Raw genomic sequence first — 24,572 nt, 5'->3', positions numbered from 1 at the left:
TGCCCCATTTCCCCCTGTCTCCCGCTTTCAATTTGCTTACCTCCGCCCAAAAATTTGCTGACCTTGCCCCCCGCCTCTTCACTCCTCACTCCCATCTTAACGAAAAGTGTTTATTCTGCTTCAGAGTTGAAAGTTGACTATTGCCACTATGTGCGATGCACTCTTACAGGTATGAAGTTTATTTCAGTCCAGGTCACAGTACCGAGAAAAACGTGACGTGACCGCTAGGAGGAGCACAAAATTGGTCCTTCAGTATTAATATATAGATAGAAGATACAGTAGACGCCACTTTATAAATCCACGGTTATAAAATCCAGCCGCTGATTGTGACCAAAATGAGTTGGAACGGAATTTTACATAGAGAAATCTGCCGTTTAATAAATCCACCTGCTTGGCACGTGCGAGGTCTCAACCTTAGCTTGATGTAGTATGTGCTGCCGCAAAGTGAAAAAAAAATCAACAACAACAACAACAGCAACTGGTGACGGACTTCGAATCCCGCCGCCGCTCGAATCCCTCCGACCCCGAATCCCAGTAGCCAAGGGAAGAAAGCGACGACGAACCCGAGCCGATGCCAACAGTGGCAGAGATGCGGACGGCACTCGCCAAATTTGACAGGGGATGCAGCTCTCAGGTTTTGCCCATCCCGATTTCCGCCACGTGAAGGATTCAATAAAGGAACATTTGCGCAAAACCTTCCCTCCCAAGCAAGCGACCTTGGAGAGATTCTTTTGAACAATCCCCTTGTCACCGTTTGATAAATCAATGTTTTTGTAGCATAAAGCAGTGTTTAACGACATTCGCTTTTTGTCTTGTCTATCCAGTAGGTGGCTGAAAATAGGTTCCCCGCTTAATAAATCCAGCCGGTTAATAAATCCAAACAGCGTGGTCCCATGGTGGATTTATAAAGCGGCGTCTACTGTACAATGTTTCTTGTTACATTTTTTGTGTCAAATTCACATTCTGAGGTAGTCACCATGTGCAGAAGAGGATATTACATTGCAGACGCTATTTTCGAGGAGTGGAATTAGTAATTACACCTCTCGGCAGTAATTTTATGACGACGGACGTAATGGCGTCAGCGAATAACCGATGATGTCATGACATCCTGACGCCTCTCAGCGGTGACGTCACACGTCGCCATGTCAACGAATGTAAAACGAAAAGTGTTTATTCTGCTTCAGAGTTGAAGTTTGACAATTGCCACTATGTGCGATGCACTCTTACAGGTACCATGTTTCTTTCAGTCCAGGTCACAGTACCGAGAAAAACGTGACGCGACCGCTAGGAGGAGCACAAAATTGGTCCTTCAGTATTAATATATAGATGGTTTTCACATATATAACACATTAGTTTCACAAATTTCCATTGAAATACTCGGGTATTTCCGTCAATTGTCGCCATTTCCGTCTAGGTTACGCACTGCCATCTACCGGACGGCTGTCATTGGCTCACTTGAGGCACGTTGGGGGGGGGGGGACACCGGGGACATTTCAAACTCTGTGCAATTGTATACAGCGCACATGCTGTAATAATGCCTTTTGAAGGTACCTATGGAGTGAATAATTTGGTCATTCTCAGAAAAAGTGGCAGGTAACAGTAAAGACATTTTCAAAAAAATGTTGAATTGTATCTGGGGATTTCTTTTTTCTGAAGCAAAGAAAAAAATATGATTAAAATATTTAACAATTTTGCAAAGCATACTTCATAAGCGTTTTGGAGATTTTTAGACTTGGGTATTGAAACTTATGTCTTTACCGTTACTCGAGTAACGGTAAAGACGTACTATTGTGTCGATACCGTTAACTCGACTTATTGTCTTTACTGTTGCTGATTATTTATCAAGTAGGCAGATAATGACAATACTTTCTAATTTGTTTTAACTAATTAAGACCTTGCTATGGTGTACCTGACTCTTTTGAGTATCTATAAAGACTAATGACAGGACTGTACTCACTCCATCATTTTGAAAATTTGGACTGCGGACTGTAAGAGTAATTAATGCTTGTCACATTTGGCTTGGCAGCCGTAGGGTCTAAAAAATCTACGGCCACTAGCATTTATAGGGCGGCCGCAGTATTTCCACGGTCACACAATGTAGCAGTCACAGATGTTTTTATTTTACGGGTTTCCCAACCTTGACCAAACCCAGTACCTGCAGAGCCTAGCAGCCGCATGGCTGAGGAAGTCGCCATTGCAAGGCTTCTTCTTCTCCTTCCTCCTTCCTCCTTCCTCCTTCCTCCTTCCTCCTTCTTCCTTCTTCCTTCTTTCCTCCTTCTTCCTTCTTTCCTCCTTCTTCCTTCTTTCCTCCTTCTTCCTTCTTTCCTCCTTCTTCCTTCTTTCCTCCTTCTTCCTTCTTTCCTCCTTCTTCCTTCTTTCCTCCTTCTTCCTTCTTTCCTCCTTCTTCCTTCTTTCCTCCTTCTTCCTTCTTTCCTCCTTCTTCCTTCTTTCCTCCTTCTTCCTTCTTTCTTCCTTCTTCCTTCTTTCCTCCTTCTTCCTTCTTTCCTCCTTCTTCCTTCTTTCCTCCTTCTTTCTTCTTTCTTCCTTCTTCCTTCTTTCTTCCTTCTTCTTTCTTTCTTCCTTCTTCCTTCTTTCCTCCTTCTTCCTTCTTTCCTCCTTCTTCCTTCTTTCCTCCTTCTTCCTTCTTTCCTCCTTCTTCCTTCTTTCCTCCTTCTTCCTTCTTTCCTCCTTCTTCCTTCTTTCCTCCTTCTTCCTTCTTTCCTCCTTCTTCCTTCTTTCCTCCTTCTTCCTTCTTTCCTCCTTCTTCCTTCTTTCCTCCTTCTTCCTTCTTTCCTCCTTCTTCCTTCTTTCCTCCTTCTTCCTTCTTTCCTCCTTCTTCCTTTTTTCCTCCTTCTTCCTTCTTTCCTCCTTCTTCCTTCTTTCCTCCTTCTTCCTTCTTTCCTCCTTCTTCCTTCTTTCCTCCTTCTTCCTTCTTTCCTCCTTCTTCCTTCTTTCCTCCTTCTTCCTTCTTTCCTCCTTCTTCCTTCTTTCCTCCTTCTTCCTTCTTTCCTCCTTCTTCCTTCTTTCCTCCTTCTTCCTTCTTTCCTCCTTCTTCCTTCTTTCCTCCTTCTTCCTTCTTTCCTCCTTCTTCCTTCTTTCCTCCTTCTTCCTTCTTTCCTCCTTCTTCCTTCTTTCCTCCTTCTTCCTTCTTTCCTCCTTTTTCCTTGTATCCCCCTTCTTCCTTCTTTCCTCCTTCTTCCTTCTTTCCTCCTTCTTCCTTCTTTCCTCCTTCTTCCTTCTTTCCTCCTTCTTCCTTCTTTCCTCCTTCTTCCTTCTTTCCTCCTTCTTCCTTCTTTCCTCCTTCTTCCTTCTTTCCTCCTTCTTCCTTCTTTCCTCCTTCTTCCTTCTTTCCTCCTTCTTCCTTCTTTCCTCCTTCTTCCTTCTTTCCTCCTTCTTCCTTCTTTCCTCCTTCTTCCTTCTTTCCTCCTTCTTCCTTCTTTCCTCCTTCTTCCTTCTTTCCTCCTTCTTCCTTCTTTCCTCCTTCTTCCTTCTTTCCTCCTTCTTCCTTCTTTCCTCCTTCTTCCTTCTTTCCTCCTTCTTCCTTCTTTACTCCTTCTTCCTTCTTTCCTCCTTCTTCCTTCTTTCCTCCTTCTTCCTTCTTTCCTCCTTCTTCCTTCTTTCCTCCTTCTTCCTTCTTTCCTCCTTCTTCCTTCTTTCCTCCTTCTTCCTTCTTTCCTCCTTCTTCCTTCTTTCCTCCTTCTTCCTTCTTTCCTCCTTCTTCCTTCTTTCCTCCTTCTTCCTTCTTTCCTCCTTCTTCCTTCTTTCCTCCTTCTTCCTTATTTCCTCCTTCTTCCTTCTTTCCTCCTTCTTCTTCCATTTTTCTTCACGCGGCAGTCTGATTCAGCATTATCTTGTAAAACAAGTAATCTATAATCATGTACATTTTTCTCCTCATTGACAATTAATTAGTTCAGTGAAATGCGACCCGGAAACGATAAAAATGTTAACGGACATTATGGGACTAAAAAAATCAAGTTATCGGAAGGAAACTGGTCCGATAACGATAAATGGAAGTTAACTTCCGATAATAGTCTGATAAAAAAGTAAACTTCTATAATTATCTGTTATCGGATTATCGCTTTTGTGCCCAACAACTATACTCCGATCTCTAGCGGTAGCGCACGGTCGAAGCAGACTGCCACGGAGGCCGTACGTAGGATGCATGGTGGGCATAGGGGAACCGTGTGTTGACCCTGCATTGCCCGCAGGTAGTCACACAGACTGCAAGGCCACCGTACGTTGAACACAGGGACGCCTTAGGACTACCCTACGGCGACGGACCGTGGAAATAGTGCGGCCGCCGTAATTTTTTGGGGGTTGGCAAAATTCATTTTTCATTGATAAGAGCCTACGGCAGCCGCACGAATAACACAAGCCCACCGTACGCCCTACGTACGGTCGACGTGGAACACATCTACGTCATGGCTACGGCTTGTCGAATTGCTACGGCCAACCTAGAAATGAAAAAAGTTATAACTCCGCGCTTTAATTCCACAGATACTCCTACGGCCTGTAAAAGATAGCCATACGACGTAGGGCCACCCTGAGGCCACCTCAGAAATTCTGCGGCCGCCGCACGTTTCTGTCAATTCAGGGGGGGTATGGCCGCCGTATCCTAGCCGTAGAGCAAATGTGACTCATGCTTTAAGAGACATTATTTCTGCGTTTACTATTTTATGACATCTTGATGAACTTCTTTACCATTGTTGGACACATTGTTGCTACCGTTATTGCCACTGCCAATACCAACAAATCTGAAGACGACGATGGTTCATGAGCGGTATTTGATGATGTCGATTGTTTCAGAAGTCAAGGATGAGACAATGTGATAATTTTTGACCAAGTTATAAAAATGATCAACATGATGTACGAGTGACAGGTTATTTGCTGCAAAATGTCGAAAACCCAGTTTCGTTCAACAACTTTCAAAATTTGACCTTTGCATCACCTTTAAAGGTCACAAAACAATGTTGTGGACATTAAAATAAGGAAACAGGATACGTGCTATAGCTTATTGGAGTTAGTTCGTCGAAGAAGGCTGAAAACCCGGTTCGATTCCCGCAACTTTGAAAATTTGACCTTTGTGAACCTTAAAGGTTAAGGATTATGACCTTTGGTGCAAAACTTCCTCTAGAACATTCCAGGGACAATATAATGTCGTATAGGCTCTGGCATTTCGCACTCCTCGGATTATCCATACTTTGATGAAATCAGCGTAAAAACAAACTTGAAGGGGGCGCCACGGGCAAGGTGTTCGAGATAGAGCAAAATGGTTTCAAGACTTTAGGTGGGGAATGACCTCAAGATTATGCATAAAAAAATAGTCATCCTCGCTCTCAAAGTTTGGGCAGTCGTATGATTTTTATGTCAAAATTCACAATTTTCTAAGTTCGTGACCTTGTGACCTTGACCTTGGGACGAAAATGAAAAATCGAGCTCCATGGGGCTATGCAGGTGCCATTGGGCTAACCAAATACTGAAACCCCTGCCAGATTCGACAAACCCCCTCGGAGAAGATGTAATTTGAAATCGGCTACCCCCAAAAAACACGTTTTTTTTGGGCGTGGCTCCGCCCATAATGGGTGCAGCATACCCATTCTCATGAAAACACAACGAGATCATGATATAAACCTCCCACCCAAATTTTATCAGGATCGGATCGAAACCCACGGAGCTATGCTTGGGACAGACAGACAGACAGACAGACAGACAGACACACACCCATAACGAATACAGTGGTCACTTACTGACTCGTGAACCAATATCACCGTGTCGAGACAAGTACCCCGACAAATTTGACCATTTGTCTGACATGTCAATGGTCCGATAATCCGACAACTCGATAGTCCGACAGCTCGATATTCCGACAAATTCTGTCGGAATATCGAGCTGTCGGACTATCGAGATGTCGGAATATAGCAACAATTTCTCGGACTATCGAGATGTCGGAATATGTTGCAACATTTTGTTGGACTATCGAGCTGAAACCAAAAGTCGCAATTCAACTCCCCATTTTATTTTATAATATCTTCCGAAAGGCGTTTGGTCCCAGCTTTATTGGTGCGCGGCCAATTTTCCCACTGTAGGGCGGGTCACGGTGATGCCTAACGAAAAGGAAATTGGAAAATCTGGGCCGAGAAAATTTAGATTTTGTTCCATACTGCAATCAATAGGCATTTGCCAGATATAGGACCATCAATGGTGGACAAGATACATTTGATTTTGAAATCTGTACATTTGGCAACTTTTGGACCTCCGTGACCTTGAGGTCAGATCCGGGTCCAGGTCATATGGTTATGGTTCGTGCATCACTCGTCGCCCTCTGCCTGCTAGACGCTAGTTAATTTCATCTTGATCGGAGCAAAAAAATGTGTACGGCCGTACATATGAACGGACGGACGGACAATTTAGACCGGTTTCATGTCATCTCTTCGAGAGATGACCCAAAAATCTAAACCAACGAAACAGCGAACTTCCAAAGATTTGTTGTTTCTAACAAGCGAAAATGGAGGTACTTAAATGCAGAAAGGCAAGGATTAGAAACTGGGAGCCAATAATTTTATTTTCGACAATAAAGAAGTTTTTTTTCAGCAAACAAATTTCAAAAGAACAATGAAATTATAACCGATCACTTTGATTTTTGATTTTACAATTCGGCTGGCATCGATCATAATTATCCATCATCCAACCTCCATTCCGTTCATTTCATTTCATTTCATTTCAATTCATTCAGATTCAGTCAATTTTTGGAGGTGGTACCGGAGGCAGGGGTGCCGAGCCGGTATCCCCGCTGCTACCGGAGGTTGATCATCGGACAGACAGAACAAATCCAACAGTAATACGAATACAATAAACGAGTTTTTTTCAGCAATGAGTTTGACAGATGGACAAGATCAAGAGGTGATAATAGATTATAACTATTATCACCTCTTGAAAAGATACACAAAGATAAAATTTGTACCTCGTCCTATCCTCGACCTATCTAAAAATTTCTCCTGTCTGAATCGTATGCGCTAGTAACAATCAATCAGTAATAATCAGATAAAAATGAACAAAGAACTGTCAAAATAATAAAACAACCACAAACTGTAACGAATCGAATCCCTAATTAGCCTGCTACCATAGACTCCTATAGAGAAGGACTGGAACCTCCCATGCTCGGAGTTTGTAACTTGAGTCTGAAGGATTAACGAGTCTGGGGCTAAAATGACTTCTAGAAGGGCTGGAGACACGATCTCGGGATCCATATAGGGTTTTTGAGGGCGGCGAGTTCAATAGTGTCATTTTCAACACCACCTGAGGTCATCTTCAAGGTCAAAAGGTCATATTTCAAGGTCAAATTACTGAATTTTGGTATTTTTTGGTGAGAGATGGCTGATTGTAATAAGATGCAGGTGTATAGAGCTGTCAAACTTTGATATTTATTGTCATATCGTATTACATAAACATTATATTCATGTCACAACACTATGCCTATTACAACTATGTCTCTGTCTATCACTAGTTGGAGAGCTTTTCTTGCCTCCTGAGGCATCCCAAAGCTTTTTCTTTGTCACTTGCATTGAGGACATGAGCTTTCAATAGAATGTTAGTAAAGTAGTACATGCAGCATTACTTCTAGCTAAAGGTGCATCTACAGAGGATAACAGCTCAGCAAAATGAAATCGGCAATGCATTTTAGTCTTGTACAAATTATAGGCATTATGTACAAAAAAGACAGTTGACATAGTCGGCACACTCAATCCACCTCTATTTAAATTATCTAGAAACTCAGATGACACCTCGTTACCATCTTCATCATCAATGATCTCCTCCATACTAGTGCTATCGCCATATTTATGAACAAGGTGTCCGGCCAAATAAACTACTTTATGCTTAAGGGCATCATCAGACCCCAAGAAATCCTGAGTGTCTTGAGGAGTAATCTCGTCAATGAGTTCACTTCGCTCATTTGGATTTATGGAAGTTGTAGAGTTCTTTTCGCAATCAATCACACGAGAACTAGATTCGGGCATAATGTCATGCTTAATGAGTGTTTGCAAATTTACAATTTTAGCTGCAGCCATAATGTCAACTACGTCAATGTAGAAGTTTCCACCGCTTCTTTGCCTGGCTTGGCCGAAAAACTTTTCCAAAGCTTCATCTGCAAATACAGTATAGCAGGAAGAACGTAGTCAGTCTTTCTCTGCCAGAAGATGCAGCTGCGACAGAAGGAAGGTGAAATGACGAAGCTCGTGTGCCTCAGTCATCCAACAGAGCTGGCTTATCACAAGCTGAAGAAGTTCCTTGCTTGTGCATCCATAGATGTTTACCTGGTCAGTTATGGATTTAATCTGGGACCATTTTGAGAGCAGGCTGTTCTTCTCCAAAGGAAAAAGTCGTTTGGGCACCTCAATGCCATCTTTCTTAACTTTATTCAAGAATAGAAATCCAAAAGGTGAGTGCACTTGTTGGAAATGAAAGAACTGCTTGACAGTTTGGCCAGTAGTATCTGTTCTTGATAGGTAAAGGTTTTTCTGGTCTTTTATGACGTTAAAGCCAGGAAAAAAGGAGCTGATTTTTGCACAGAAGTGGTCGAAATCTTGGATATTGCCTGCAGCCTCATCAGCTGCCTGCATCTTAGAAATTTATTCTGACGTAGAAGATGATGTTGGGCGTGGGGCTGAGGTCACCTGCTTCAAAGCTGATTTCTGTACTCCAGGAAATATTGATGGGGGTTCTTTGGGTCGTTTGCCACCCCTAACTGACACCCAATCACAATTGAAATGTGTCTCACAAATATAAATCTCCTTTAAGCACCTCAAGCTTTCTTTCTCATTTGGCATTGCCAATATCCATCTCTCCCTCTCCTCAGGATCTTTTGGGAAGGATATGACCTTTACATAAGGCGTCCCATCATAGTTTCCTCTTCAACCAAAGCAGCTGCAACGACGTGGCATATTGTCACCAAAGCAGGAAACAACACAAAGATCCTGTGAGATCACCAGCTGGACAGTTTCTGAAAGAGAAACATACATTAGTTAACGATGATAGAAATCAGCAAGTAGGTGCAGTAGGTGCACAATGTCGTGTTTTGTCATAGACTTTACAAAAGTTTTCCTCTATAAGTTACACAAAAACAGGCAAAAAATACCAAAATTCAGTAATTTGACCTTGAAATATGACCTTTTGACCTTGAAGATGACCTCAGGTGGTGTTGAAAATGACATTATTGAACTCGCCGTCCTCAAAAACCCCTATATGGATCCCGAGATCATGTCTCTAGCCCTTCTAGAAGTCATTTTACCCCCGGACTCAAGTTAATCCTTCAGACTCAAGTTACACACCCCGAGATCGTGAGGTTCCAGTCCTTCTCTATAGGAGTCTATGCCTGCTACCCATCCACGAATTAGCTCTTTTATGTCCAACTTTCGCAAGTTTCACGGAATAGGCATTTGTACTCTGACATTGGTACTTATCCATCCATCATCCATTTTTTTTCATTTCCATATGCGATATCTGTTTTCAAATCCATATGCGATATTCGTACTAATCGGTATTTTTCATTTTTACCCCTCAGCCTGAATTGGCTAAGGGGTATTGTCGTCATAGGCGTTGTCGGGGCGTCTGTCAACTTTTGGTTTCCGTCAATTTTGAGGAGAACGCCTTGTCCAATTAAATCCATTTTTGCAGGGTATGTTGGGGTTGAGTAGAGGAAGGTTCCTTTCGAAAATGGACGTGCTGCGATTTTCAATGTGGCCTCCATGGCAGCCATCTTGAAATTGGTTTCCGTCAATTTCGAGGAGAAAGCCTTGTCCGATTAAATCCATTTTTCCAGGGTGTGTTGGGGTTGAGTAGAGGAAGGTTCCTTTCGATAATTATCAGTGCGATGCGATATCCAATATGGCGGCTAGGGCAGCCATCTTGAATTTGGTTTCCGGACAATAACTTGAGAACGGCTTGACAGATTGATTTTATTTTCATGGCGATATAATGGGGGTGTTTAGAGGAAGGTTCCTGTCGATATACAGCACAATCCGATATCCAATATGGCGGCTATGGCAGCCATCTTGAATTGGGTTTCCGGACAGTAACTTGAGAACGGCTTGACATTGATTTTATTTTCATGGGGGTATTTAGAGGAAGGTTCCTTTCGATATACAGCACAATCCGATATCCAATATGGCGGCAGCACAGAGACGCTGCTCATAGAGAGCTCGGTCTTCTTCTTCTTCTTTTTCTTCTTTTTCTTCTTTTTCTTCTTTTTCTTCTTTTTCTTCTTTTTCTTCTTTTTCTTCTTTTTCTTCTTTTTCTTCTTTTTCTTCTTTTTCTTCTTTTTCTTCTTTTTCTTCTTCTTTCTCTAGGACTCTGCTCTTGTATATACAAGATCCGGATCTCCTTAAATACTAAGCACATGTACACATTCTCACATTGACGGTGCCTTTTTTAGAGCGTCTATCATGAACTTTTAAATATAGTCGGACATTTGCTTTAAAGTTTCGAAAAGTTCACGTTACGATTTAAAGATTATTCCATTTATTGTATTGTAATTTCGTAAATACACGATATATCGTAAATACGTAAATACATTACGACGGGTCTTGCTATTGACTTAATGAAGGGACGTGATGAAATATCGGAAGTTGTTGTTGTTTTTTTTTTTTAGCCAACAAAACCTTTAGGACGCTGCTCTTGGACACATTTGTCCTTGTGTGATATAATGCGGGTGTTTAGAGGAAGGTTTGAGAACGGCTTGACTTATTGATTTCATTTTTGTGTGATATAATGGGGGTGTTTAGAGGAAGGTTCCTTTCGATATTCAGCGCAATCCGATATCCAATATGGTGGCTAGAGCAGCCATCTTGAATTTGGTTTCCGGACAATAACTTGAGAACGGCTTCACACATTGATTTTATTCTGGCGAGGTATATTGGGGTTGAGTAGAGGAAGGTTCCTTTCGAAAATGGGCGTGCTGTGATTTTCAATGTGGCCAACATCTTGAAATTGGTTTGCGTCAAGGGGCTGAGGGGTTACGCCCGCTTTGTGGAGCTATTTTTTTATTTATGATTTCGGCATCATTTTGACTCAGCTCGAAAGGTGGGGGTCCATCGAAGTTTAGTCCACTTCTTCTTTTCTTCATTGAACTCTTCCACATCTGGCTTTTTTGGCCAATCATAGCGTCCCGTAGTTGTTCTATGGAGGAACTTCACGGTGACTTGTAGGTGTTCCTTTGATGATTTGACCGATCTAAAAGACTTTTTTGGTCTCTTGATTTCAGTATAGTACGGTGGAGCTGGAGATTTGGGCGCTCGTGATTGATCCTCATACTGGCAGGCACCAGTGCTTGCCAAGTTGTCCACTTCATTTGGAGCAGTTGGTCTGCGAGCGGGACGGTGCTGAGGTCGACATCGTACCCCTCATCCAGTCGGTGGCAAAACAGAGATCTCTGTTCAGGTGACAGAATTTTCTCCAGCCTGTCGAACGCCGTCTCTTTTCCTCATCTTCCTGGTCCGAGCCAGAACTGTACCTGTCGTCGTTGTCTTCACTATCAGAGAGGACTTGCACGAGATCACCGCGGTAGAGAGTTGTCTTTCGTGGATTGAAACACTTCACGTCGCTACTTGTGTCGTCACAGTAACAAGAAAGCACTCTGTGCATGACAATGCCGGAGTTTTGAGCCAGAACTTGATGTTTCTCTGCATTGGTGAATGCCAGGTATTTTTTTTTTCTGTCTCGTTCTCGTTTGAAGAAATTGATCCTGTCTGGGTCGATTTTGAACATTTTCACATTCAGCTGCTTTTCCAAGGCATCTCGAAGTTCATCAGAGTTAGTGATATCTATCCCGTACAGCACCAGGCGGTCGGCTGTTGCCTTGACGGACGCCCCTACCCCGTCAGCCGGCCCCTTGCCATGCGAGGTTTCGAGAAAGTCCCACGAAACTTGTTCAAAAACTAGCTGGAATGGGATTTTCGACATAAGATAGAAGTTATATCTATTTTTATAATGTGACAGCGATCCATCACTAATGAATTTGATCTCCTTCATTCCCATTCTCTTCAGTTCCACCAGCACTGGCTCGAGATGGGCCCCTATGGCCGGTGCCGTGTGTCACAGATCATCTGCTCCTGTACAAAAACATCGAGGTCCAGATGTTGTCACGTGTACTGTATGGAGTGACATTTGTCTCTTGGAGGCACCCTAGTGCATTGATTGTATTTGAAATGGGATTTTCGTCTCCCAGTTTTCGGAGAAGTCTACTTGCACAGCGCAGGCGTTCTCGGATAAATTCGTCGTCATCTCACGAATCATTCGAAATAGATTTTTCATGCGGAAGAGATGCGGAATGAAGTCGATCAGCACTTTTTTTCAGTTCATTCTGTAACGACTTCAAATCGTTCCCTTCAATATTTTCTTTTTTGTGAATTTGTAGTGTGATTTCTTCATTGTCGTTTCTTCTTGACTTCCCTTTCTCTCAGTTTTAGAGACAAACTGGTAATAAATAACCGGTTTGGTGGGATCTGGTAGCAGGGCCTGAAAAATGAAATAATCATCTCCACGTCTGCGTTTACACCGGAGGCACTTTCCGTGGCTGCACTCATAACTATCTTCACATACTAATTTCATGTATAAGTCCTCCAGTGATGTATCCGGAGGCACAGCTGAATGCATTTGTAAACACGTATAGAGCATTTCAGCGTTCGAGTGTAATTTACATGCCGTCGTGTTACGGTCTGACATTTTCAGCGGCACCGCGGAGAATGGTTTTAGACGAGCGAAACTGGCGTATGAAATACTTTCTCCCAGATTTTCACTCAAGAATTTGCGATGTAAATTCTTCACCGTTTCCATCAAGTATTGTTTCATTTCCTTTTCTCTCTTTCTGGTGATCGTTTCCTTTTTCCCGGCCACCGGCATCGTGATGTCATCACGTTCGTCGAATTGCTTCACCAGCTTTACAACTCGTCTTGGCTCTCTCCTGTTGACCACAAACTCTCTCCAAGTTTCGTTCCAACCAGAATGCATAAACCTATCGCCCAAACGCTGTCTACAAAACTTCAGTTGCTCTCTGGCTTCTGCCAGCAGACGATATTTTTTTCACCAATTTCCCCATCAACGCTTTTTCAATCAGGCATTCACATTTAGCTTTTGAGTTCTTCATGTTATTCTTCACTTGGTCAGAGATACAGTAGCCAAAACCAACTGTTTCTTTATCTTCGCCTGGTCTCCAGTCCTGAGCAGACTGGTTGCCTTGGTGTTTGGGGATGACGTAGACCAGTGGTCCCCAACCTTTTGATCCCACGGGCTGCATTCACTACTGCCAAGGATGTTGGGAGCCAGAAAAAAAATTGATGCATTTTATTGAGAAACTTGATACTGAGAAACATTTTCAGAGTCAATCAGAAACTTGATGCATTTTTTTTCAGAATCAATGAGAAACTTGATACTGCCTCTGCTCTCCCAGGATCGAGTTGATGCCGGGCACCAGATGGGAGGAAGCAACACGAATAGTATCTTCCAGGTGCATGTCGGACAAGGCGTTTCCGTTCTTGTTCTTGGAGTACTTCAGCTTACTCAAGAATTGCTCACACAAGTATGTGCTGCCAAACATGGAAAACAACTTCTGGGCATGCTTGATCAGGTTGGGGAAGGTCTGGTGTGGTAGCCCCCTGTAGAACTCCTGGAGTTCCTTCTCCAAAACCTGGGCCTTGATGTCGATGTCACTCTTCAGCTCGATCAGCTACTCCTGCAGGTCCGTTGGGGCTTGCAAGGGATAGAATGAGAAGGGCATGGCGAAGATCTCGAAGCTGACTTTGTGCTTGCAGAAGTCTTGGAATCGTTTCTCGAACTCTATGTAGCATACCTCTCTCCTTCAAAAATGGTCTCATCCTCACCGTGCTGGCCCTGCAGAGCAGTGAAGTGGTCAAGTCAGCTGGCACGCAGTTGTGGCTCCCACAGCTCCAGCTTGTTCTCGAAGGACTGGATGCAGCCATAGAGGTTGTGGACCAGCTTGCCTCTTCCCTGCATGGAGACGTTGAGGGCATTGAGCTTCTCAGTGATGTCAATGAGGAAGGCGAGGTCATCCAGCCACTGTGAGTCTGAGAAGTGACCGATTGGCTGGCCCTTCATTCCCAAGAACATGGCCAGCTCGTCCTTTAGCTCAAAGAAGCACTTCAAAGTGCGGCCCCTGCTCAGCCACCTCATGGCCGAGAAGTACAAGACATCCCCGTAGTTTGCATCGTGCTCCTGCAGCAGCTCCTTGAACTGACGGTGGTTGAGAGCATGCGCACGAATGTAGTTGACATTGCCAATGACCACTGTAAGGCTTTTCAGGTCACGGCGCCGGCTGGCAGTGGCCGGCAGTGGCATTGTGTAAACCCCTTTAAAATTGCTACATGTAAATGTGTTTTGATTGGAAAGTCCTCGCGGGCCGCAGTATAGGGCTCCATGGGCCGCAGGTTGGGGACCAATGACGTAGATGTCGCATTCTCGGACTCTGCTTTCTGATCGCTACCGTTTTCATTTTCTGTGTTTTGCAGTCTTTTGTTCTTTCTTCGCTCGTTTTTTGTAGTTTTCTACATAGCTCAAGTACGGACTGCTTCGGGCTGTTTATTTCACGGTAGGCGCCACGGTCCGCACGTCGCATTCACTTCCTGCCAGCTCTTTTCTGGTGGGAAGGGATTCGTAGTAATCTGGGTGGAGTTTGTTCAGGAGTAGGTGGGAGATCGTTTTCTTCTAGTCTTTCTTTCTTCTTCTCTTGTCTACTTCTTTGATCCGCTTTCCTTTTTTTTTTTCTCATCATTCTCTGATCCCTTTCTGACAGATTCGTGTTGGTAATATTCTTGATTTTTCCTTCAGCTTTTCGTCTCTGGTACCGCTCCCTCTCTTTCTGCTTGTATCGTTCGTGTGCTTCAGGATCATTGTATATCTTCTCTTGTCTAAATTTTTTCATTGCTTCTTTTTTACTTTCATTGAATTTCCACTTCTCTCGTTCCCGTTCTCTCTCTCTCCGTGCATGCAGACTCTAAAAGAAGAAAGTGGGGTTTAACCGACTATGCACGATTACGTTATTGAATGAGTTCATAGCATTCTACCGAACACGTGCGCATAAGCGATTTAAGGCAATCGAGTAATCCCGCTCAACCAGAAACAAACATGCGTCGGATTTATCTCTTGAGAAATGAGCGAACACAAAAAAGCAAAATGTATTCATTTTTCGAACAAAAAGAAGCAAGATATCATTAATTCCAGGCATAGAATTTGGATACTATCAATAGTTTAGAAAGAAAATTGCAGACCCACAGTGAGAATTTGTTTCGACTCATTATTTACAGAATTTGTTTTCATGTTGTCACATAACTACTTGTGTTTTCAGAACACAAATTTCTGGTATTCTTAGCCCGGATACCTGGCCCTGATGCGGAGAAAGGGCCAGGACGGTAGTAGAACCGACTCACTTCCAGTTTTCTGTCATTTCTGCTGAAATTATGACGAACACTTGCGATCTAGCGATCAAAATCTATAAAATCAGCTATGCCGGTTCTGATAATGCGGTCTGTTCTGGTCATAGACGTGCCCTGGAGTCATAAAACGTGATGAATTGGTTGGAGTCTCTAATTCCTGCATGAAATGTGCCCAAATATTTTTTTCAGATAGAAAAAATGTTTTCACAGCTTCCAGGACCTATTCCACTGGCCATAGCAAATCTGTTGAGGTAGAAAATTTAAAGGACATTTTTTTTTCAGCCAATTTTGCCACTTTTTTGAGAATGGCCCAATTATGGGCAAAAGCCATGAAATTTGGCTCATGTGATGCTTTTTTAAAATTTTATTTGAGCAAGTGGATACTTAATGGTCACCTTAATCCAGCCAATTTATAACCACAACTGCACTCATTTGAGCATATACCTCTGCCAGGCTGAACAGTTTGCATTTTGTATCCCCATGGCAAGATCTGTATCTGGACTTGAACCAAAATGGAATTAGCTTGTTCTGTCATCTACCCAACTCTTCCACCAAGTTTTGTCGTATTCTGTCTATCACGTTTTGAGATATAGTGCTGTTTTTCATTTTTGGCACCATGTCTTGATGGTGACGAATCACTTAAAACATTCTCTTATAATCCAGATCTTCATCAAAATCGAATTGATTCGTCCTTGTCAAACACCCAACCTATTTCAAACAGGGGTGAATACATAATCTTCGTCCACCTTTGATTGCAGAGGTAATGATTGTGTGCACATGATAAATGTCTTAAATCAATTTATAAACAAAAATCTTAATTTTTAATCATAATGACATCAAAACAATACCAAGTTCCAATACTGTACTTACTATACTTGGTGTTGGCTTAATGGTTAGGCTGGTGGGCTTGGGATCCTTGGATCTTGAGTTTAAATCCCACTTTGCTGTTGAATTAATACCAGGTAGGATTGACTCTGCCTGTCGTCCTTCCGAGGTTGGCAAAATGAGTGCCAGCATGCCGGTATCCTGTGTCGGAGTGGCGACCCGTCCAGAATTGTGCCCAATAGCCAAGGAGACTGCTTTGGCAGCACCAACGCTCTGCACAGAGTATCGTTCTGATGGATGGATGGATGTACTTATATATTCATTCAGAGTGGCATAAGACAGCAGTGGGTAATGAGGTGGGAGATGTATTACCAACACTATCACATACAATACTTTTTCCAGACATTATTGGTCAATTGGGCTCACAAAATTATAAATAGTTACCATGGTGCAGTAACACACGAGTTTAAGGAGAGCATTCACAACTGGCGGAGTGAGTTGCTGAGTGCTGATCAGCACACGCTGTGCTCATTTGTTGAGCGTGCAGCTCAGAGAAAAGATGAGACCGATACATGTTGCCTGTTCTTGCATGGGAATTTTTAACTGCTTGGTAGATTTGAGCTAATTTTTGTTTTTCTTTCAAAATAATATATATAAAGAGGTAATTCCAGTGAGAAAAAAACGCACGGTGAACAAAGTAGCGTTAATCAAGGTATGACTAATTTTAGTTAATAATACATGAATCACAATCAGCTATGATTGCAAATTCATCATCATTATTATTATTATTATTATTATTGTTATCCAGAGTGAATTTTATATTCTTGCATGTGGAGGTGTAAGAAGGATGTTTATTTTCAGCTCATTAATGAATGAGTGAAACGTTATTCACTGTTCTTCTTTCTTTTTTTCTTTTTTTCCCCCTATAAATGAGGTTACGAGGGTATGTTTTGAGGAAACAAAAAAAAAAAAAAATCGGGTGATATATGGTACAATGTAGAGAGAAGGTTTTTATTTTATTTTTGTTTAATTTTTTTTACCGTAATTTCAGATCTCAGCAAGTTTGAGTGAATAGCTCAGTATGTAACGAGGAATCCTTACTTGGTTTTACACCATACCTTGATGCTTAATGGGAATGGGCAGGCAGAACCAAGGTGACCAATTTGCATTTGCGACCGTACATGGCTGTTCATGAATGAAACTTAACGCGTGTTTTTTTGTAATACGTGTGACGTCATGTATTTTCACGTACTCCCATCCTTCCTGCAAAACGAATGGTTGAACCGTATAACCTGCTCTCCGGTACAGACTCTGGAGCATCCACAATTTTGCTGTCCTCTCCTTCTCCGAATCGTCTTGCGTGATGTGGGCGCATGGCTCTGTGAGCTCCAATTCCGGCCCTGGGTATTTGAGCAGGTAAATCTCTCCGCCCAACCACCTGCTCACGGCCGTTTGGAACCGGTGTAAATGCTCCCTCAAGATCTGCCTGCCCTGGTCCCATTGGCCATTATGTTATGGTGCAAATGGGTGTCATGTAACCTTTTCATGGTGTCGTAGGCACTGTCCTTACCAATTTCAAATACTGAGTACATGGTAATGGTACTGCACTAAGCATCAGGTTTTGTGGGTCCCCACATCCCAATAATAATTCAACGAGAGCGAAGTTGATGGCGCTTCGTCGCAAATCCTCACACTTCCCACCTCAAGCAAAGTTGAAAGATTGCAAAATGTTCCACCAGGAAATAACCAAGATCCAATTTTGAGTTTTTAAAAGTTTCAGTTTTGACCCCTGTAACTCCACGTCTACACCCCCCCCCCCCAGGGCATGAAACTGGGAGTTAAATCCACGAAATCGTTATATATTTCATGTTGATTGCATGCACAAAGTTTCTTGAAAAATGTGCCTGTAATTGCATTTTTCGGTATTTTACCTTTTGACCCTGCCTTAGAGTGCGCAGCCAAAATAATACTGCTCTTGCACCTTCATGCCAGCGACCGAGTTTGGTGATTTTCTGCCCAGCCGTTTAGAAGTAGATCACCTAACGGACAGATGGGCAGATAGACAGACAGAACCAATTGCAGTATCCCCCTTTTTAATTTTATTTTTATTTTTCTAAAAGCGTGGGGATAATGAAGTCATAATTTCATAGAGTACAACTTGGTACTAAGTAGTAATAAAAGGTAACCCCTCAATACATGAAGCCACACAGGATTCTAACGTGTAATGTTGATTGTATTGTCGGTGAAAATGTTATTTTTCCTTGTGCTTTGTAATGCAGTTTATGTCGAATTTTGATAGTTTTTGTGAAATACATGTTTGTAATATGTTCTGGTTTAGCCCAAGACAGTTGACTAAATGATTGTGTTGAATACCTTTCTACATCTCTCCCATCAAATGAGTGTTGTGCTGTAAACAGTACAATTGCTCTGCTTCTTGCTGATAGCCCTCCCTTATTTTGAGCACTGCCAAGCGTTTCCGTTGGTCGCAATTTGATTTTGCTATTTTCTTCCTGTAAAACATTTAAGGGTTACATTTCCAAGACGAGAATGGCACTCGGTGAGCGCATACCTCTGCCAGGCGGAACAGTTTATGTTTTGTATCCCAATGACAGGATCTGCATGCGGACCTGAATCGACATCTGATCGGCTTGTTCTTGTCACCTCACCAACTCGTCCACCTAGTTTCATCCAAATCCGTCCATAACCTTATCAGACATTGAGCTATATATCATTTTGCCCCCCAATCCCTCAATGGTGAAGAATCACAAAAAAAATATATTGGATCTTGGATCTTCACCAAAATCGAATCGATTTGTTCTCGTCGCACACCACCCAACCTGTCCACCAAGTTTTTCGCCTGAATCGGTTCATAAAATTTTGCAGTGTCCTGGTCACAGACAGACAACTGGGGGGGAAAACATCACCTCCGTCCACCATTAGTGGCGGCGGTAAAATCGTTTTGATTGTGGTGCATTGATTCAAACTTAAATGTGTTCAATATTTGGCGAACTGTTTCCATGCAGGATTGAGTGGTGTGGTTTTTGTGAAAAATTGCTATGCAGTCGATGATGGTTCCTTTAATTTGTGGATAACCGGCCATCTCTCTCAAATAAGTTAATTATTTTTCTCATCTCAATATTTTGTGGTTTTGAGGATGAGTTTTCCTTATTTATTAGTTTTAATTTAATCTAAGGTTTTGTAGTGGCTCATGTCTAACAGTTGTAAAGACCTAAAACATTGTTGTCTTGTTTTTTTTTCCAGCAGATCTTACTAATAATAAATAAGGAAAAATCTGAAGGTGATCTCAGGTTTGTCTATTTGACATTTCCATCTGAGCATGTGGTGCATGATTTATGGGGCAGCATCACAGAATCCATCCCATATATGTACATTTATTTGTCCATTGTCAAATGTCCTGTCCCACACGATACACGTGCAAGCTCTTCTTTGAGCATTCGATCGATTTAAAAAAAAAAAAAATCGATTTTATCCTGGATGCAAACTGTCTCCAAAATGCAGGAAAGTCTCATTATAATGCCAGGTTCCATTGACTAAAGTTGTGAAATCTGAACCAGGGATCCCATTCACCCTCCCCCCCAACCATCTCTACCCACAGCACAGTAAGTACCTATTAAATAGATGACTACGTCCTTTAATATGTTCCTACTGAACACAACGCTATAAACCTAAATGCACAGTACAGATCACTGTGAACCTTGAACAATAACTAATGTCAGGCGTAGTATGCTTCTAACAACATCGAACATCCTGGGAAACATGGAACACTGTTTGTTTGTTTTATACACAATGCTGCAAATTCTAATTCATAAAGTTATGGGAAGACATGTGAGCTTGCCCTACCATTGCACACCATAAATACACTGATCCACATTCTCTGCATAGGAAGCGTCAAGCACCACTCCATATGCTCGCAACAATAGAATTTGTTTCTACATGCCTTGACTGTGTCCTTTTGGTACCAAATGCAGTGTTCTTGTTAATTTTTAGAATAGGAGGTAAATCCTAATAAGGCTGTGGTCTGGGGGCTGCTTAGGCCCCCGGGGGGGGGGTCCAAAAGCCCCCCTCCCCCCGAAGCTTTTGCAAGTTTGAAAGACAAAAAGGACTTTTAGAAGTTCTTCATTTAGCTTTAAAATCTTCCTGATTTAGCACACATTTGACCAACTCGAGGTAAATAAAATGACCAACACACTTATTTTATATTTTAAATGTTTGAATGAAAAAAAACAGATTCTGAAATGGTCAGTAAACAACCATGATAATAATATTGATCGATGTCAACTGGTTCAATTAATTTTCTATGTTCTGTGTGGTGGAATGCTGCTGCTGCTGCTGTTTGATTTTTATGGCTGTCTGTCAATTTCTGAATATTTTTCCCAAATAAAGAAACTAATGAATTTACTGTACTTAAAACACCTGCTCCCTTGGGGGAGGGGGTTATGGGGCATGTAGGTAAGGGGGGGGGGAATGTATACACAAGTGAGAGTATTTATCATCGGTGAAAGGTACAATTAACCCCAAATATTTTATCCCTCCGATGAAACAATCACACCTTGCTTCTTGTATTTTGTGGACCTCATGGATTATTCGATGAAGCCCGAATGACATCATCCATTTATTTTATTTTATTTTATTTCTTCTTCGCTGTATGCGAGGATCGAGTGGTGTGATGTAGAACGACGACGTGATGCCCGCTGAAAACGGCCTCGACATTTTAAGCCTGTAGTGAAAATCATGGCTGCTTCTTACTCCATCTGAAGATCGCTGATGAGCGAATAAAAGTGAAGCGACTCCGAGTTAGGCTGTGGTGAACGAGTTATTTATTTATTTTCAATAGGAATGAACAATTAAGTGCTGGACATGCACAGCTTTTGAGAGAAGTTTCTTAGAAATTGATAGGCGGTGATAATTTGCACAGTAGACGGTAAAACGAACCAGTTGCTGGCTTTTGGCAAGAACCAACAAATGTCGTGTGTGAAATGTCAGCACACCACATTTGCTATCTCACACTTCGATTAACGCACCCTGCCAAAAAATAATTTTCTTGGGAAGAAAATATTTTCTCGAAATCAAAGAAGCTTTCTTGAAACAAAACTATAATAATTTTTCTTGCAAGCTTCTGATAAAATTGCATGGTTTATTAACCTCTGTCATCGAAGATGGACGGAGGTTACTGTTTTCACCCCTGTCTTTGTTTGTTTGTTTTTGTTTGTGAACAGTATTACAGAAAAACTCTGACGGATTTCGACGAAACTTGGTGGGGGGATTTGGTATGGTCCAAGGATCATGCCATTAGATTTTGGACTTAGCCCAAGCTATTATGGTGGCCATTTTGAAAAAATATTTGAATTTTTGTTTTTGCATTTCTACATGTTTTAAGTGATTTCCAACCCCCCCCAAAAAATGTTGGAGAAAAAAAACAACTTGGAAAATTTTACTTTTTTTCAAAAAAATTTTGATTTTATTTGAATTTTTGTTTTTGCATTTCTACATGTTTTAAGTGATTTCCAACCCCCCTCCCCCCAAAAAAAAATTGTTAGAGAAAAAAAAAACAATTTTGCAAATTTTTTCCAAAAAATTCCGATTTTTGATTTTTTTTGCATTTCTACATGTGCGTCGATCGAGTTTAGTTTATTCAATCGTTGCTCAGTAGAGTCTGATCCGTTTTGACCTACAATGAATAGGATATCAGGTTCACTTAAGTGACCCAGCAGTATTGGAGGCAGAGGTTTTGCACTCTACCGAGTGCTCCCCCTCCAGTTGCATTTCTACATGTTTTAAGTGATTTCCAACCAAAAAAAAAATTTGTTGGAGAAAAAAAAAACAATTTTGCAACTTTTTTTTCAAAAAAATTTCGATTTTATTTGAAAAATATTTGAATTTTTTTTTTTGCATTTCTACATGGTTTAAGTGATTTCAACCTCCCCCCCCCCAAAAAAGAAGAAATTTTACAACTTTTTTCAAAAAAATTTTTGATTTTATTTTTTGGGAATTTCTACATGCGCGTCGATCTCGTTTAGTTTATTCAATCGTGGTTCAGCAGAGTCTGATCCGTTTTGACTTACAATGAATAGGATATCAGGTTCATTTAAGTGACCCAGCAGTATTGGCGGCAGAGGTTTTGCACTCTACCGAGTGCTCCCCCTCTAGTTTTTTAAGTTGCATGACCGCAGAAATTTCTGACAGGTATGATATAACCATCGAGTCCTGGACTTAACATATTCGATAAATATCAAGCATGATGACATGTCTTGTCTACCTCTCTCTTGATTCTTTCGACTTATTTTTCTGCATGCTGTCCGTTGATTTCTGTTGGAAGGCAATGGAACTTATTCATTGTGCGAAACTTTGCATCATCAACATTGTTGTTCTTTTTGCCCATTTTCATCATGAGGTGTTATCCTTCTTCTTAAAAAGAAGCTATACCTTCACCAGGCCACCTCGCTTTGCTTGAATGCCTCCAGGAAGATCTGCCCCACTACCCCGATGGCATGAAGTAAAAAGAAGAATCCTACGATATGCCACACGCCTTTTGCTTTGACTGTTTTGAAAAAAAAACAGAAGACTGTTGCTTTGGTAGCATGGAAGTTGTGTGCATTGGTGAGAGGGTGAACCATTGTACAATTCCCACTGGCTTTGTCACATGGTCACCAGGCTAATTTATCCATGCAATTCAGACTTCTTCCCCCCCCTCCCCGCCCTCCCCCCTCCCCACTGACCTATCATTGTGAGGATTCTCAATTTACCTCCGCCACCGAAGATTGAAGGAGGTTGTTTTCACCCCTTTCTGTTTGTTTCTTTGTTTGTGTTCAGGATATCTCAAAAAGTTGTGGACAGGTTCGGTGTGTGACAAGGATGAACTGATTGGATTTTTGGTGAAGATCCGGATCCAGATCCAGATCCGATTACTAGAATTTTTAAGTGATTCTTCACCATTGAGAGATGGGGCCAAAAACGATAAATAGCATGATATCTCAAAAAGTTGTGGACAGATTCGGACGAAACTTGGTGAACATGGGTGTGTGACAAGGAAGAACTGATACAATTTTGGTGAGGATCTGAGTCTGAATCTGGATCTGATAATTTTTAAAGTGATTCTTCACCATTGAGAGATATGGTAAAACCGATTAGATATATAGCACGATGTCTCATAAAGTTGTGGACGGATTCGGATGAAACTTGTTGGACAGGTTGGGTGTGCGGCAAGGACGAATTGATTCGATTTTGGTGAAGATCCCAATCCGGATCTGGAAATGAGAATTATTTGACTTTTAAGTGATTCTTCACCATTGAGAGATAGGGCCAAAAACGATATAGTCCTGTATCGCATGATGTTTCAATAATGTAATGGGCCCAATATGTTCTCGTGGATCAGGCATTACGTGGCGGAGGTATGCACTCTATCGAGTGCCCTTCTAGTTCTTCTCTGAGCTGGTTTGACCATCTATATCCAATTTCTAATTAGCCATAATTTGTATGTTTGTATGCTTAACATAGGTTTAGGAAGACAGTGTATATTGATGACTCCTGAAGCACATCAAAGGAAAATCCCTCTTCATGTATCGATAAATAAAAATGTATATCAAGACCCGATATATCAAAATGTGTGTCGTTATGTCTGGCTTTCTTCTTGGGGCTACGGTTCAGTAATTGGTCTTCATTTTGATCTTTACACACCGACACACCTACACACACACCCACACTTTTATTAGTATAGATATTCGCTAAATACAAAAAAAATTAATGAGTAAAGAAATATTAATGAGCCGCTATAGACCCGTTAGAACCATTATAGCCTTTAGATATTTACACGAAACCAAGAGCACAGAGCGACGACTGCAGAATTAGCAGAGTACATAAAAAGTTCAACAGACTACTGAATACAATTTGTACACGAGCATGAACACAACAAGGCTGAAAAGGTATCTCACTAAACTGACAAAAACAGGTATGAATAGAAGATGTCATGCAGCAAACTGAAACGGCAATAAATACAGCCCCAATGATTGCAAAAATGACAAAATAACAAGCTCAAATGAGCTAAGATCCTCGTTCTTTAAAAGATGACGTCATAAAAACGAATATGAAGTCATTGTGATGTATCAGGTTTGCGATTAAATTATCTGTGCTAATGCCCGGCTTGATTTCCGCAAACAAAATTCAAACAGCTTGCCTAGTTTCGGAGATAATGGTATAGGCGATTTCCATTAGCAGCGATATTATGACGTCAACTTTTTTCTCGGAAGAATTTTCAAAATCGGAGATGGTTACTGCCTGCGCGTGGGCTTT

At 41.7% G+C, this 24,572-nt stretch overlaps 1 protein-coding gene across 3 annotated transcripts in view; it reads left to right on the top strand.

Moving 5' to 3' along the window:
• LOC147015163 (ubiquitin carboxyl-terminal hydrolase MINDY-1-like) overlaps positions 1 to 24,572 on the top strand; it is a 115,452-nt gene that overhangs the window by 14,220 nt on the left and 76,660 nt on the right. For 2 of the 3 annotated variants that reach the window (XM_085849684.1, XM_085849683.1), the window contains exon 2: positions 17,574 to 17,681. The exons of the other annotated variant lie outside the window; for it this stretch is intronic. In XM_085849684.1, coding sequence (XP_085705810.1) covers positions 17,574 to 17,681 — 108 coding nt within the window. The remainder of the gene's footprint in view (positions 1 to 17,573; positions 17,682 to 24,572) is intronic. 3 annotated transcript variants of the gene reach the window in all.

The sequence above is a fragment of the Eptatretus burgeri genome, chromosome 12 (genome assembly GCF_056783735.1).
Source record: "Eptatretus burgeri isolate ZD-2024b chromosome 12, Ebu_testis_v1, whole genome shotgun sequence".
In the NCBI taxonomy this organism is placed as follows: domain Eukaryota; kingdom Metazoa; phylum Chordata; class Myxini; order Myxiniformes; family Myxinidae; genus Eptatretus; species Eptatretus burgeri.
The sequence above is the reverse complement of the archived record's forward strand: the minus strand, read 5'-3'. Positions and strand labels throughout refer to the sequence as shown.